At 37.2% G+C, this 16,893-nt stretch overlaps 1 protein-coding gene across 2 annotated transcripts in view; it reads right to left on the bottom strand.

Moving 5' to 3' along the window:
- The window catches only part of LOC134528266 (tRNA (32-2'-O)-methyltransferase regulator THADA), a 38,272-nt gene that overhangs the window by 15,553 nt on the left and 5,826 nt on the right, over positions 1-16,893 (bottom strand). For both annotated transcript variants that reach the window (XM_063361742.1, XM_063361741.1), the window contains exons 5-7: positions 16,233-16,511; positions 6,706-6,897; positions 433-1,221 (exon numbers count right to left, since the gene is read on the bottom strand). In XM_063361742.1, the coding sequence (XP_063217812.1) occupies positions 433-1,221; positions 6,706-6,897; positions 16,233-16,511 (1,260 nt within the window). The remainder of the gene's footprint in view (positions 1-432; positions 1,222-6,705; positions 6,898-16,232; positions 16,512-16,893) is intronic.

The raw sequence follows: 16,893 nt of genomic DNA, 5'->3' as shown, positions 1-16,893 counted from the left end.
AGAGCAGACTTAACAATATATTAATTTCTTCAAATACTATATGGGTGGGTTAAACAAAACAACTGGGAGCACTCGCACAGTAAACTGTTTCATTTTTATCACACAGACTATTTACTCCAGCACAGAAAACATCTCAACCTATGTATGTTTACAGTCTGCTTAGCTGCTATGCTGAAGCATAGGCAATGAGCCTGTCGGATAATATAAATTTCGCACAATATGTAACAGATAAAGTAAACAAAAATGAAGTTATTGATGGTGTCCACAAAGTAATAAATAAATACAAAATACTAGCATTCTTCCAACAGTTTTAAAAGAAAGGACTTCAGAGGACATCAAATCATTAGCAATAAAATGTATTAACAATCATTAAAACCTGATATCAAAATGTCTAACTTGTATAATTTATAATTAAGTATGTAACAAAGTCACCTCTCGTTTATGCTCCTGGTGGACTAGCATGAAAGCACCAAGAGAAAGCAGCACAGTGTAGCTGACGTTCTCATGCTCTTCACTGCAGAGACGAAGTAGCAAGTCAGATTTGTCCACATCATGCCATCTCGCCATCAGAAATGCTTCTCGACAGTGGTACAGCAGCCTAAAGACCAACCTCCTGCAAGGAGGGTACATGCTGTCGCGCAACGCCAGGTCTGCCACTGCCTGGAGCAATTCTGCGTGCAACCTGATTTCGTCCATCAGCTGCAACTTGTTACTCGGGTTCCAGCTTCGGACCTGCACCAGCCCCAAGTCTTCGTCCTCGCCGCCAGCTTCGTCAACATTGTCGAAGATACCCAGGACGAAGCGCAGGGCGCTCATGACAACTTCGACTTCCGGATGTTCGAGCAGCCTGACGAGGATCTTTCCCAGTCTCTGCGAAATATCACGGGGCTCTGTGTCCATCGAAACGGCGATCTGAAGCAGCAGCGAAGTAGCGGTCTTTTCGAACACTGGCTTGCCGATCATGCCGCACAAAGCTGTGTTTCCGAACACCACCCGTTCGAGGTGCTCATAAAACTTCAACCATGTTGCTGCTTGAATGGATGAGAAGTAGTCAGCCCCGAGGAGTGTTAGCACTCTCAAATAGGTCTCCTGAGTCACTAAGCTGATGCCGGCACGGGCAAGGAGCAGCCACTCTGACTTCGCCACCCAGGCGTCAACCATTAGTCGAACTTCATCACCAACAGTGCCAGTGTGGGATGCACCTTGCAGCAAGTGAACAATCTGGGGGAGAAAAAATTAAAGGGCAAATAAATGATAGCAAAAGTGTTTTATCTTTGTACGCCCACACACAAAGTGAATTTGTTACAGCATGTCCCCATGATACTTCACAGTTTAGGATTATTATTCTTCTTTACGTGCAACCAATACAAAGAAAGGTCTTTAATCCGGCACTTCAAGATTATGGTCATAATGGATTAGCGATTTTGCAGACTATCAAACGTCAAAATAGTTGCCACGAGAATACCAAATATGAAAATGTGAAATGTAACCCAGTAGAAAACAGGCAACACTGTACTAACGAAAAAACCAACAGAAGCAATAAAATCTTAAGTAAAAAACAAAAATGCAGACAGGTCAGTAAAGTGACCTCGTAGCAAAGGTCAACAGCCGGAACCCACCCGAAAAAATCTGTACATGAGCGGCTTGGTTCATACCTGATTAGTGATTACAGAATGGCCTGAACCATATTATAGCGGATTAAAGACCTCTCACTGTTTTTGACTACACAACCAAAAAATGTTACAGTACGCCGATGGGTGGTTACATGGCGATATTACCAAAACAGTAACTTCACAGGTTAACCAGCACAACATTCTGTCGTTAAGACTGAAGTCTCATATGCCATGTTTATTTTTTCATTTATTTCATCATTTATTTAAGAGCAAGTAGGCAAGTAATGATAATTACAAAGACTTACGTGACCTTTTACACCCATAACTAGGGACAAGATTAAATGGTGAATTACGATAAAAACCAAAATAACACTGCAAAGCACGCCAATACACCATATACGTAACACCAAGATATTATCATTTAATTGGGCCTGTGCTAATATCAGTTTTTATTTTTGGTTCAAATTTAAATTGAATACGAATACCAAATTATCCTCACTTATGAATATTAACGAGAATGAGGTAACTGGATTCTCATAAAAACAATTTTTTATCACATCGCATTACAATATAACATATGTATACAGTAGAATCTCGTTATAGCGAGCACGGTAATAGCGTGAACACGGCTATAACGAGGTATTTTTGAGGAATTTACGGCATGAGAGCTTGAAGCGCGCTTTTGTTATTTGTCTGCTTTATCTCCACCCCTCTCGCTCGCCACTAGACATCTTGCCGTTGACGCCTGTCACATTCTTCAGCCGTGCAGTCGCCACCTAAGTGCGTGGCTTTAAAAATAGAATCCCGTCCTTTCTTTATTTTATCAAACTTCCGTTAGTTATCTGTACCGTGTGTAGACAAAGTTTGATATTGGAACAGAAACAACGTAATTTTTACAAATTAGAAATATGTATGTTTTTGTTTTTATAATCGCGTATATTTTCACGTTTTTTTTGTTGTTATCTTAAAAGAGATAATATTAAAAAGCCGCTCTAATGAGATTTAATTGTTTCTTGGTTAACAAAAACTATTAATTGTTTATATTCTATTTATTATTATTTACGCGACGTCATACTGTACGCGTACGCAATACGACTGGATTCGTTGCTGCAACATAACATAGCAAATTATGCGGTATCAAAAGTAACGAGTAACGTAACGATAGTAGCGAGTACTAATTGTTATAGTAACGAATACATACGGGTACGCATTTTTTCGTTACTTTTACACCTCTAGTAGGCACTACAGTATTTATTTCCGAATCGCTAGGACAGTTTTCTTGTAACTTTTGTTTCGGTCAGTTGTTGGGGTATTTGTCCAGGAAAGGGGTGGTGATGGTTTGAGTTTAATCCCAAATTTATTTTCTAAAAAAGTTGACAGGTTTCTTTAAATGAAAAAGTATAGTTTTCCAGCAACTATTTCGTTTGAGGCGTACGTGCGATGCCGCAGCCACACTCCTGCTATTTTGTAAGGAATTAAATCGTCGCGCTACACTAGCACCACCTGTTTGCAACATCACGAACCAACATGGCCGCCAGCAGACAGCCCGCGTCGGCAATAGATAGCAGGACAATGCTGCGTCGGCCGCGGGCTGAGATGCTATACTTACGTGGCGTGGTAGGGTATTCTGGTTATTTTGACGCAATCGGTGATCGCATCCGTACTTATGGGGTATCGTTTTAAAGAGAATTCACACATCTGCTCACAGAAATTAAGATTTCGTTAATATAACCTGTTATTTTCCAGTTATACAGGTTTAAATACAATTTTTATGCTATTTTCGGTTAATTTTTATTTTTTGTGGGCCAAAATTTGTCCAATTCGGTTATAGCGAGGACACGGTTATAGCGAGGATCAAACCCGGAACCGTGACACCTCGCTATAACGGGACTCTAGTGTATTTACTTAGTGATACAATCTATGTAGGATTAGAAAATCTTTAGCAATCGAACAAAAGTTGCTATACTTTTTTTGGAGAGTAGTAGAGACTCTTCTACACATCACAATGTACCAGCTGGTGAGAAAAGTGCTTGGATAAAAGAGGTAGACTTCCACCCCCCCTCCCCCTCTTTCCACTTGTGACTTTTTCTTTTGAGCCATGTGTGATAAGATAATTGCCTGAACTGTCATTAAGCTTGGAGTGTGTGTGTATGTGGGCCTGTATCCGGTCGTTCACTGCGTATTATCCACCAGAAAAACGTCATAGCGTGTTAGGCTTTAGGAGTCTTTACTATGAGTATGCTGCATGTTATTTTCCATGAGATCTATACACGTTTCTTTCTCTTCGCTACCACATTCTTAACGAAACTAATCACAGAACTAGCATTAAGTGTTTCTAGCCTCTGATCGCTTGAAAACTATCAACTTTAACATCTGTGTTGTGTAATTTTAAGGAACACGTATTTATCCTTATCAGTATGCTGATAGTTTAATATATATTTTTTTAACGACCTGACAAACTTTCTTCTCAGTGAAATATGTTAGCTGATAAAGTAGGTGTTAGTAATACAGTAGAATCCTGCTGATGCGACCCCTCACCGTTTCCGGAAAAACGGACTTATAAACGGAATGGTCGCAATAGAGAATTCGGGGTGTCGCCGCATCGTCGGATACATAGACGTGAATGCTGCTCGGGCAGTGTCTAGCCGAGCTTGGCGCGTCCACTATCGCACGAAAAGCCGTCTCAGCTGTCATGTTATCTTACCCGCCCGCACGAAAAGCCACTGTGGTCGCTTCCGCGAGAGCGTACCAAACTCGTCCGGCCAGGCTGGCGGTAGCGGCGGCTTGACGTCATACGTGACGTGACGCTTACCTCTCCATCCCCTGCTAATTTATTCTTCAAGGCTGATCCCTCCCAGAGCCAAAAGCCATGTAAACCCCCCCCCCCCCCCCCCCCCCCCCTCTTTTTCCAACTAACATTTCAACACATTCCCTCCCTTATTACAACCTTCTGCGTGAGAAACTGTCAGCATCCTCCTCCCCTCCTACACCGCGTGCGACAAAAGCCAGGTTGTATAGTCCATTCTCAGTAAAATAAATATTTTTATGGGCTTATACGACTGTCCTTCGCCGTTAATAAATACGTTATAAGTTATTATGATACAATTTTTTTATTAGTCACACAGGTGTTTCTGCTGAAAAATCACTAATACCATGAATTTTATTGAATAGAAAAATTTTGCAGGGCCGTAAATATATTTATTTTACTGCAAAGTTACTTTTCCATCTACATTCTAACGTGTTTTTTTCTTTTTTACGCTGTGAAGGGACGTGGAAAAGATAATTGCTTGAGCTGTCAAAATAAACATCACTGATGGCAAGGGCGGGAGCGCATCCTGTCGGTCTGTCGCTGTGATTATCTACTCCAAAAACATGTCACAGCATTTCAGGATAGCATTGTTCTTATATCTTTCGTTTATAGCCGAATGTTTTCTACCTGATCCACACAAGTTCCTTCGCCAAGTTTTGAACGAAAATAACCACCAGCCTGCTAGCATAGCCGAACTCGCATGACGCGAATTCACTTGGCGCGAGTATTTATCGGAACCCATTGTTCGGGGTATGCGAGTCCGAGGTGTATAGCATAATTCCACACATTTTTTTTGTTTATCTGCGCATGTGCGAAGTCAGCGATGTTACAGAAAAATAGCAGAGAACCAAACACCTGGCGACGTAGTTAACACAGTGAACACAGCTTTGTGTGGCCAGTGACACCTGAGATGCAGCTGGCAAGATCACACTAACCAGTCGCAAGACAAAGGCACGGGACCGGGACGGCAATAGACGCGCGCGTAGATGCTATCAGGTGATGCGCACAGTTTACCGGTATTGGCTAGCTTGGACAGTCTAGAGGGGTGGTATCTATTTTTAGCAGTCTTTTGTATGCCTGCCTGCTTACAGTACAGCGCTCGCCAAGATAAACGTGAACACATAGCGCCCAAAAAAGTGTAACAGACTTGTTTTACAGCTGATTTTACTCAAATTTTCGACTTTCACTGCTCAAATTTTTCACGGTTTCTCAAAAAACGGTCGTATAAACGGAATGGACGCATCAGAGGGGGGTCGCATCGGCGGGATTCTACTGTATTTCCAAATTATTGTGTTAAATCCGACATTACTGTATTAGTCTTAAAATTTACATGGACAGATTTAAAGGGAAAATCTTTACATAAATAATCATAAAACATTACAAAAGTCCTGTAGAAATTTTGTACGCACCCTAGAGGAAAAAACTCAGCGATTCAGAAATTTTTCCCGATTTTTGGGAATGACTGAATATTTTCATTTTCAAAGTGTTAGTATTCAAAATTGGTTCAAATACAAATAATAAACTATTCATTTTGATGTTCGAAAGCAAATATTAGCACAAGCGTACACTTAATACACCATTTAGCAAGGAAATCTAACTAAAAATATGAAAACAATCGGCAATTGGACAATTATCGTAAATTCATTGGATGTAATTTATTTATCTATAATTTTTGTACCAAAATGTGTGAACTAAACAGTTTGGAAAAATTAATATTACATTGTCTGATCTTGAATCTTTTTCATTTATAACATGATTTTACGTTAATGACGTTGACACATTTTTCATAGACACAATCATTTGCTGATATATATTTTCTGAGTAGTTCTGGACTAGACATGCTTACTGTTATTACTAATGATTTTGTTGTATAAAAGCATCCAGAGTGTCAGTCAAAATGAGACAATTTGATAAAATATAAATAGCTACTACGAAATATTCTAGTTTTATAGTATTATTAAATTGTACACAATTTTTTCTGAATAAAGACAATGTTAAAAAAATTAAAACAATAAACCAAAATCTTCAGTTTTAAAAATGGGATTGAACCTAAAATAAAACCACAAAATCTTATCCCTACCCATGACATTACAATAAATTATTATTTGTTGAAAATATTTTTTTGGTAGAACAACAAATGCAAGGTAGGTATCGAGTTGAAATTTCAGAATTAGCTCTTAAATATGATGGAAAAACAGAAGAAAAATAATAAACATGGTGCGTGAGACAAGAGCCTCAAATGGCCGGGGTTCTCGGCAAGCTCAGCGCTGGGCGTGCTCTAACCTGCAGCAGGAGCCCGTGCCTGCGGTTCTGCAGAACGCCTTGCGTGGCGGACACCTCCCGGAACATCTGGGACACGTACGTGACGAACACGTTGGGCGTGACGAGAGGCACCAGGGCCCTGGCGGCGAGTATCCGGGTGTGTACCATGCAGCTGTGACCGCAGGCCATCACGTGAGGTACGTACACCTTCAGCTGCAAGCCATGAGCACGGGTAATACAACCTTAGCGACACAAAAATAAAATAAAATGCACACTGAATACGAAAAATAGTGGAACACTACATTCCCCATCAGGATACAGATTAAAGAGAAACATAAGTAATTATTAGGGGCAAGATTATACGGAGAATTGCGATAAAATCAAAATTACACCGCAAAGCCAAAATTCAATGTTTATAGGTACACCATTTAGCACCAAAATGTAACTAAAAGCACCAACTCAATCAGCAATTTGACAAAAATTAACTCAAACCACAAAAATGTTATATTTTATCATGGTCAATTCATTGACTGCAATTTATTTAGAATAAGGGTTTTTTTTTTACCATCATGTATAAACTAATTAGAATTTGGGGGGGGGGGGGGGGGGGGGGGGGATGAAGTGGGAATTAATTTTATGTTTATTGATCTTGCTTCTCTGAAGTTACACATTTTACATTAATAAAGTTGGCACATTTTTCAAACACAAAAATTTGCTGATATATTTTTCTAAAATAAACCTTTCAGTGTGGAAACTTGATTCCGCATCACTTGAAGTAGCAGCTGTATTGCAGGAAGTGGCTTGATTAAAAATTTTTTGATTAGTTCTGTTTAAGTGCATCAGGTATCAGAAAAGATGAGAATATTTTGGTGAAATAAGTATTAAGAAATATTTTAGTTTCATATTTGTTGAATAATACACCATTTATATGAATACCGTGGAATCCTGTTATAATGTAAACCAATATAATGTTAAAACCACCAATAGGTACACTAAAGCTCAAATTTGCTTAATCAAGCCAACAACTTTTCAATCTCATAGCTTCTATTTTATTTGTCTTTAAAGACTCACTGCCTCATTTCTATACAATTTTCTCATGATTTGTGACAAGGTTTAGAGTGGGAATTCCTATTTCCAATTCTTTCGCCACTTGAAAATGTGTAATTTTCGGATTCCTACCAACCGATGAAATAAATTAAACTCTGCAATAAAAAAACACTTTTTTTTTGCCATAATAGAATAGTTGGTAAATTAAAATATTTTTAAGACTACATATGTACATGTCAAATTCTACTAAAATGGCTTTTTAAAAATAAAAAAAAAGATAAGGGAGCCAACATACATGTAACTACGAATGTTATGTACCTACCTTCACTACTATATTAAAAACACATTGTTAGCCAGCACTAACATGTAACACTATTGTTCTGGCACTCTTACATTTTGTCTTTGCTTACAATCCTATTTGAACAATCTATACCTATGGTATAAAGTGATTGTAAACAAAACCTAAGTAAAATATAAAGTTAACCTTTTTACATGTCAAACTTCACAGATGGGATATGTGTATAACAGTAAAATATTTAAATCTCTTAATTTTGCGTTTATTGAATTTTAGAAAGCAAACTTTATAAGCAGAAAATGCACCATTTAGAAAACATTACGTATATGCAAAAAGTAAATAAATTACCCTTATGGGGAAAATCTCGGGACTTCATAACGTCATAAGCAGAAAAACAATATAAGCAGGAAAATTATAACAGGGTTATACTGTAAAAACAATGTATAAAAATAAAAATCACACAGATATCTCCTTTTTTAAAAATTAAATTAACATAAGTGACAAATATTTTGACCAAACAACAAATGCAAAAGAGCTATCATGGTAAATTTACAGAGAAATAAGAGATTAGTAATATATAAAATACAATAACAACATTCTAGGTTAAACCAAGCCTTCATGGTAACGATATTTACATAAAACCCTGCCAACAATTACTAGCACACAAAAAAATTAAATATTTTAATAGTAATATCCCAATTTTCTCGAATTTGAATTTCAAGTTCAAATCCAAAAGAATACCTCGAATATATCCTTTGAATCCGTATCTAGGTGTCAAGGATCAAAAATGAAGTAATGTACGAGTAGTGAAAAAAGTTCAACTCCTTAATTGGTCGTTTCACTTACATATTTTTCGAAATCAATAAATATTCTAATTTTGGTTATATAATTATACTTCAAATGTACAATACCTTGGTGAACATTAATAAAATACGCGCTAACATATTTTCTGCATAGAAAATGTGATTTCAAAATTAAAATTAACTACGTACCATGTTATATGAGAACATACAATGAATCATAATTACTTAATCACAGTAGAAATTTGATTAATTATCACTTGTTTAACAGTCAGATTCTGTTATCCATAATATTCTAAAAAAAATATGCATATCATCAAACAGACATCTTTAAAATCGTCCAAATATTACTTTTACACCATCCTCTTACATATATGTATATGTATGAATGATGATCATTTTGTAAAATTAAGTACAGTAAACTCTCGATTATCCGGGCCTGGATTATCCGGTTTTCGGGTTATCCGTGCTTGATTTTTTTATGAAGTTGTAAAAAAAATGACGGGTGTAGCTACGCCGCGACTGCGCAGCGCTTTTTTTTTTTTTTATACTGCTGACCCTTCAGACCCTCGTTTCCCCGCCACCTTCACCCGTCAATTTGTCACATTTTAAACCAAAAAGGAATGCCTCGACTGCTGCTTCCGGCTCAACTCCACCCCCCCCCCCCCCCCTTTTTCATTTTCTTTTCACAGCGCCCCGCCACGCTAAAAAAAAAAAAAAAAAAAAAAAAAAAAAAAAGTCCCTCTACCTCTTTTACCTTCCCACACTCCTGACGGCTGGAAGAGGCATTTTTCATGCAGTTATAGTCCAGGAAACCAAGACTTAAAAAGCCACAAACCTGTGAAAAATTTGTCCAAAGCTGAATTTTTGCACAGTTGTAGATTTGACTATGCTTAATAACATACCGAAAGTTTACCGCTGTAGACCTTGTGTGTATCACCGAAAATTTGCATTTAAGTCCTAGATGACAGCGACTTACATCAGTCCATTAAAATGCTACCCATTTGTACAGTTTTTAATTTAGACTGTCCATAAAACTACCAAAATAATCTTGAGACTCTAATACAGCCATTAATGTTGTAAAAAGCATAAATTGTTAATATTAAAGATGTGATATTAAGCGATTAATTCATGACATATTATTTTTTATCTTTGCCACTCAGATAAAAATACTATTTACACCAATTTGAAGAGTCCAATGCGAAAAATGTCCAAATAAAGGTTTTTGGTTATACCTTTAGCTTTAAGACAGTATATTTATAAAGTGTCTAACGTAATTAGTTGGCTCATTAAAGCGGCCCGAGCGTTGCAGTGTACTGCGGCCGTACTGATCTCTCACGGCCACCGCCGTTCCAGCGCGGCATTGCGACACACTGCGTACTGCGACACTCATTCAACTTGGTCTTATTTAGGGATTACTTAAAACATAGCTAATTCATATGAGAGGGTTTATTTATGTTACATGTAATGAGATATGCATTTTTTTCTTAAATGAATGTTTTTGATACAATAAAATTAACAATAAACAATTTCTGCTTGGAACTTGTAAATGAAAAACTCTAGAGGACCTCTGGTTTTATATCTGCATGGATTTATTCTGTTTCAAAAATTTTATTATTAAAAATTATTTTTTTAGCATCAAAATTTTTTTATTTCTGATACATCGTTTTATTTTCGATCAGAACAATGCACAAATTTAATGTAGCCTGTATTCGACAAAATGAAAAATTATATATTTACTTCTTTAAAATCAGTTTACTACATAAAAATTGAATAAAACGATTCATCGTAAATGTACTCTGAGTTTTTTTTTTTTTTTTCACTTTTACAACATAATTCCTATAATAATAGGTTTTTTTTTCCAGAAAATAAATAAAACACGAGTTGTGTAGTAAAACGTATAGGTAGCATTACATATTCAGTTTTTTTTTTAATAAGTTAATGTATTTGAGTGCTGCGCCTAGCTGACGTCGTTGGATTGCTAGTGGCAAAGAGCGGTGGTGGATGTTTTTGCAAGTGTTTGACCGTATTTTATGACCCTACCAGTGAGAGGGTGTTCGTACCAGAAATCCTAACGGTTTAGGAAACTATCCATTCTCTGTAGTCACGTACGGGTGTGCTACTCGCGCAATATCATCAAATATCACAACTTTCCGGGACGTTCGGTCATTTCTCGGTTAGCTCTGGTTTCACCATAGTAAACGGAACAAAATCTTGTCTATAGTGATTTCATATTCCTATTACCGTAGTAGTATGGCGTTTGCGGACAAACCAAGTTTTCTGTATACTGGGAGCCTACTAAAAAAAAGTATTTATAGAGTTATTAAATTATTTACGAAACACAATTTTGTGGATCGTTTGGGAAATTATCATTTAGGACTTAACTGCTCGTTATTCGTGTGATCACAAGGGATCATCGGTAAACTTTTGACATGTTACTAAGAAACGTTTATTCTAAAACTGTACAAAGTTTCTGCTTTGGGATAATTTTCCATGTTTCTTAACAGCGAAAATCGTCCCGACCCCAAGCCGGTCGGCAACCTCACAGTAGTATACACTACACGGCTCGGATAGCTTCAGGGGTCAAACAAATTGTATGAGACCCTTAAAAAATATACCCATTTAAAGAAGAATAAATATGCAACAACGTTTATTCAAAGCGATTTTCACGTAGGGCTCTTTATATTTATGTAAGATGTATTAACTTTTCCGTAAAATTGAATGAAAATGAATTTCTCAACTTTAATGATTTAAACTGTCTATTTAATATAAAGATGTTAAAACTGTGTACTTTTGATTACTATCCTCAAATAGGGCAATGTTTCTAGATTATTTTGGGTTCCATTCTGTCAGTCTACTCCATAAACTGCATTTGCAATATCCATTATTGTGGATCGTTGCAAAAAATTGACATTTTGGGCTTAACTGCTCGTTTTTGGCGTGACGCACAAGGTTTGCATCGGTAAACTTTTGATATGTTACTAAGAAGCGTTCATTCTACAACTGTACAAAGTTTCTTCTTTGGGATAATTTTTCATGTATTAAAAACCTTTGTTTCTTTACAGCGAAATTCGTTCCGACCCGAGCCTACTTCGACAACATCGCAGTAGTATACACTACACGGTTCGGATCGCTTCAGCGGTCAGACTAATTGTATGAGACACTTAACAAATATACCAATTTAAAGATGAATAAATATGCAACAACATTTACTCTAAGCGATTTCCATTTTGGGCTCTTTAAGATTATGTAAAATGTATTTATATTTCCTAAAAATTGAATGAAAGTGAATTCGTTAAGTTTAATGATTTAAACTGTCTTTTTTATAGAAAGATGTTTAAACTTTGTACTTTTTATCACTATCCTCAGATAGGGCAATGTTTCTAGATTATTTTGGGTTCCATTCTGTCAGTCTACTCCATAAACTGCATTTGCAATATCCATTATTGTGGATCGTTGCAAAAAATTGACATTTTGGGCTTAACTGCTCGTTTTTGGCGTGACGCACAAGGTTTGCATCGGTAAACTTTTGATATGTTACTAAGAAACGTTCATTCTACAACTGTACAAAGTTTCTTCTTTGGGATAATTTTCCATGTATTAAAAACCTTTGTTTCTTTACAGCGAAATTCGTTCCGACCCGAGCCTACTTCGACAACATCGCAGTAGTATACACTACACGGTTCGGATCGCTTCAGCGGTCAGACTAATTGTATGAGACACTTAACAAATATACCAATTTAAAGATGAATAAATATGCAACAACATTTACTCAAAGCGATTTCCATTTTGGGCTCTTTAAGATTATGTAAAATGATTTATATTTCCTAAAAATTGAATGAAAGTGAATTCGTTAAGTTTAATGATTTAAATTGTCTATTTTATAGAAAGATGTTTAAACTTTGTACTTTTTATCACTATCCTCAGATAGGGCAATGTTTCTAGATTATTTTGGGTTCCATACTGTCAGTCTATTTCATAAACTGCATTTGCAATATCCATTATTGTGGATCGTTGCAAAAAATTGACATTTTGGGCTTAACTGCTCGTTTTTTGCGTGACGCACAAGGTTTACATCGGTAAACTTTTGATATGTTACTAAGAAACGTTCATTCTACAACTGTACAAAGTTTCTTCTTTGGGATAATTTTCCATGTATTAAAAACCTTTGTTTCTTTACAGCGAAATTCGTCCCGACCCGAGCCTACTTCGACAACATCGCAGTAGTATACACTACACGGCTCGGATCGCTTCAGCGGTCAGACTAATTGTATGAGACACTTAACAAATATACCAATTTAAAGATGAATAAATATGCAACAACATTTACTCTAAGCGATTTCCATTTTGGGCTCTTTATGATTATGTAAAATGTATTTATATTTCCTAAAAATTGAATGAAAGTGAATTCGTTAAGTTTAATGATTTAAATTGTCTATTTTATAGAAAGATGTTTAAACTTTGTACTTTTTATCACTACCCTCAGATAGGGCAATGTTTCTAGATTATTTTGGGTTCCATACTGTCAGTCTATTTCATAAACTGCATTTGCAATATCCATTATTGTGGATCGTTGCAAAATATTGACATTTTGGGCTTAACTGCTCGTTTTTGGTGTGACGCACAAGGTTTGCATCGGTAAACTTTTGATATGTTACTAATAAACGTTCATTCTGCAATTGTACAAAGTTTTTTCATTGGGATAATTTTCCATGTATTAAAAACCTTTGTTTCTTTACGGCGAAATTCGTCCCGACCCGAGCCTACTTCGACAACCTCGCAGTAGTATACACTACGCGGTTCGGATCGCTTTAGCGGTCAGACACATTGTACCAAGCTCTCAACAAATAAACTTATTTGAAGTTTAAGAACTTTGCAACTACTTTTATTTAATGTTTTCACATCGGGCTCTACGTGTTTTTGTAATACGTATTTTCATTTGTGCCCTTTTTTTCAGAACACCTCTCTTCTAATATTATTGAATAAATATCATATTTAGTCAAATGTAGTGAAATAATTTTAAATTTAATCATTGAGAATAATGTTTTGAGTAAGTTTTGGTTTGCTATTCTGAAAGTATACTATAGTAATTACGTTATAGTGCCATATTGTTGAGTGGTCAATAAAGTATTATTTAGAACTTAACTTCTCGTTTTCGGTGTTCCGCGCAAGGTTTGCGGAGGTAAACATTTCAAATGTTGCTAGAAAACTTGAATGTTACCACTGTTTTAAATTTCAGTTAGGAGCAAATTTTACAAAGATTAAAAATCTTCGATTTCGTGGGAGTGAGAGTGGCCACAGCGCTTGCGGCTGTGGCTCTGTCGCAGTGCGTAGACGACATTGATAAGCTCGGGAGTCTCTAGTGATCCTATAAATTAAGCTAGACTTTTGAGAGATATGTCCCTGTAAAGCTTAAGAACTATACAACAACTTTTGTTAAAAAAATATTTGCGTAAGACCCTTTATGTTTAAGTAAATTGTCTTTTTATTGCCTTGACTGATGTAAAAAAACTTATTTCATTAATTTAACATTTTTTTTCTTACCTTAAATATCAACTTTTAGAACTTTATTCATTATAAATGTGAGTAGTAGTGCTTTAAGATTATTTTCATATAGCTATCGAGAGTCTACGGTAAAAAGTGCGAAATTGGGAAGCATTTTAATGAACTGCTGCAAGTCGCTGTCATCTAGGACATAACTGCAAATTTTCAGTGATACGCACAAGGTCTGCAGCGGTAAACTTTCGGTATGTTAGTAAGCATAGTCGACTCTACCACTGTGCAAAAATTCAGCTTTGGACAAATTTTTCACAGGTTGTAACCTTTGTTTCCTGGGCTATTATTTACATCAGTTCTCCCAGGAACATTTGTTTTTGTAATCATGTCTGGTAAAAGGAAACGTAAAGTGCTGACAATAGCAGAGAAGTTAGAAGTTGTGGACAGGTTAAGAAAAGGAGAAACTGGCGCGAAATTAGCACAGGAATATGAAATTGTAATCCAAACCGTGCGAGACATTAATAAAAGTGAAGAAAAACTTTTGCAGTTTGCTAGTAGATCAGACAGTGTGGCAGGGCCTTCTAAATGTAAAAGCATGAAAACATCTACACACGCACGCAACGAGGTCTCACACACGCACAAAAGGAACAACAAGGCTCTCGTACACACGTACACACACGGGGGAGGGGGGGGGGGGTGGTTTAGGAATTTCCCCTCTACCGGCCGAAGCAGCCAGTAACACAATGGGAGGGGGAGGGCTTCTTGAAAACGCCGAGCGAGAGAGAGAGAGAGAGAGAGAGAGAGAGAGTATGTTGTTCGCCACCAGACACCCCTTCCTCTCCCAAAAACCCCCACCCAACAACAGCCATCATTCTTTCTGGACAGCTAGGTGCGCGAGTCATGGTCCACAGCCCCCGCGCCAGCATAGCCACGGCCCTCTCTCGCTTTGCAGCCTTTTGTTTACTGCATGAACCTTTTTTCCCTTCCAACTAACGGTATTGTTCCTTGTTTGAAGATGCCATTTAAATCACTTTTTCTTACGAAAGAGCCAACAAGGAAGCACTCGTAATAACTAGATTAGTTTAGGATTATTATTTACGTAGTCAAACTGACGGTGCATTTCAAAACTCTCGTAACTTCGAAGGTCTCGTAGTATCCCATACTCGTAGTTATGACTGTAAAGTGCATCCTAATTTTAATAGGCGGAATTAACAAGAAACAATATCTTGCCGCGCGAGGTAGAAAAATAAAATGCAATAGCTGGAAGGGGGGAAAAAAGGTGTATAATATTGTGCTGTGGTTCAGACACTTATTTTGTAGTGACCCCGGATAATAGGTCGTTAGAAGGGTGGAGGGAGATGCTGAGTTGGGACTGCCACCGCTCTCCCTCCCGTAGCAATAAAGGGGACAGGAGAAGGATGGTGGCAACACAATGCCAGTATTGTTTACGGTCCAATAAGCTGGGACACGGTATACAAAGCCTTTGCTTGTACTCATAGAATTCTACTGAAGAGACACTCTTTTGCCAGTAAATACACCATTTTTAAGTGGTGAAACGGATTATCCGGGTTTTCTTATGGGCATTCAATTATCCGGGCATCGGAAGGTCCCAATTAACACGGATAATCGAGAGTTTACTGTACAATATCACAATATGTATTATTTACTTTTGAAGGATTTTACTATCATTTTCATCCCAAGCCTGCAGTGAAATCACGTTACTGCACTTAAGTTATTTCCGTTACCCGTCTACATATTCAGTTATGCAACCACAGCCCTGGTTCGGATGGTATTGGTTTATCTACGTTTTCCTGTACTTAACTTTGGTGAAATGAAACCACACATGGCACCAACATCGATTTTTCAAACCCACATACTCTTTAACTTGGCCGCATCATACACGACCGTACCTGAAGCTTAGAATCGCTGCCTTCGAGCGAGGACGGATACAGGCGCGAGAGGAGTACGAGCACAGGGTAGAGGCTCGGGTAGAGCTGCGGAGCGTCTATCGAATCCTGTGCCATAGTGGCCGTGATGTTCTGCAACTCCTCCAAAAGGAAATCAAACAGCTGGGGGTACCGGTGGAAAAACACGCGACCGGTCATCCGCAACTTCTCGTCCTTGCTGCGAGGCACACCGAATATTCTCGTGATGAGGGCACCGAATAGAAGTGTCGCTGCGTTGCGTTCCTGCCAACATAACATGTTAGAATGTTACGAAAAATTTGGTAAGCCACAACACATGAACATTTTAGAGTACCAGATGATGCAAAATAATATGTATATATATTTCCACTAATGCACTTAATAATATTATATTGGCATTAAATAATGTATATCTCTCTATATGTACTCATAAGATTAATTTTTTATTTAAACCCCACTCATGTAATGACAGGTGATTACCTATACAGTAACCCAGAGCCCTATGCCACAAAGACTTCAAAACTGATAATATTTATGAAATAAATTGTAACATACAATTTTCTTACACTAAATAACAAAACACATAGCCAACTTATAAAAAAAAAAGTTAAAATAATTTGCTAATATGTTTCTGAAGAAAATAAAT

Source organism: Bacillus rossius, chromosome 1, assembly GCF_032445375.1.
Source record: "Bacillus rossius redtenbacheri isolate Brsri chromosome 1, Brsri_v3, whole genome shotgun sequence".
Taxonomy (NCBI): Eukaryota; Metazoa; Arthropoda; class Insecta; order Phasmatodea; family Bacillidae; genus Bacillus; species Bacillus rossius.
The sequence above is the reverse complement of the archived record's forward strand: the minus strand, read 5'-3'. Positions and strand labels throughout refer to the sequence as shown.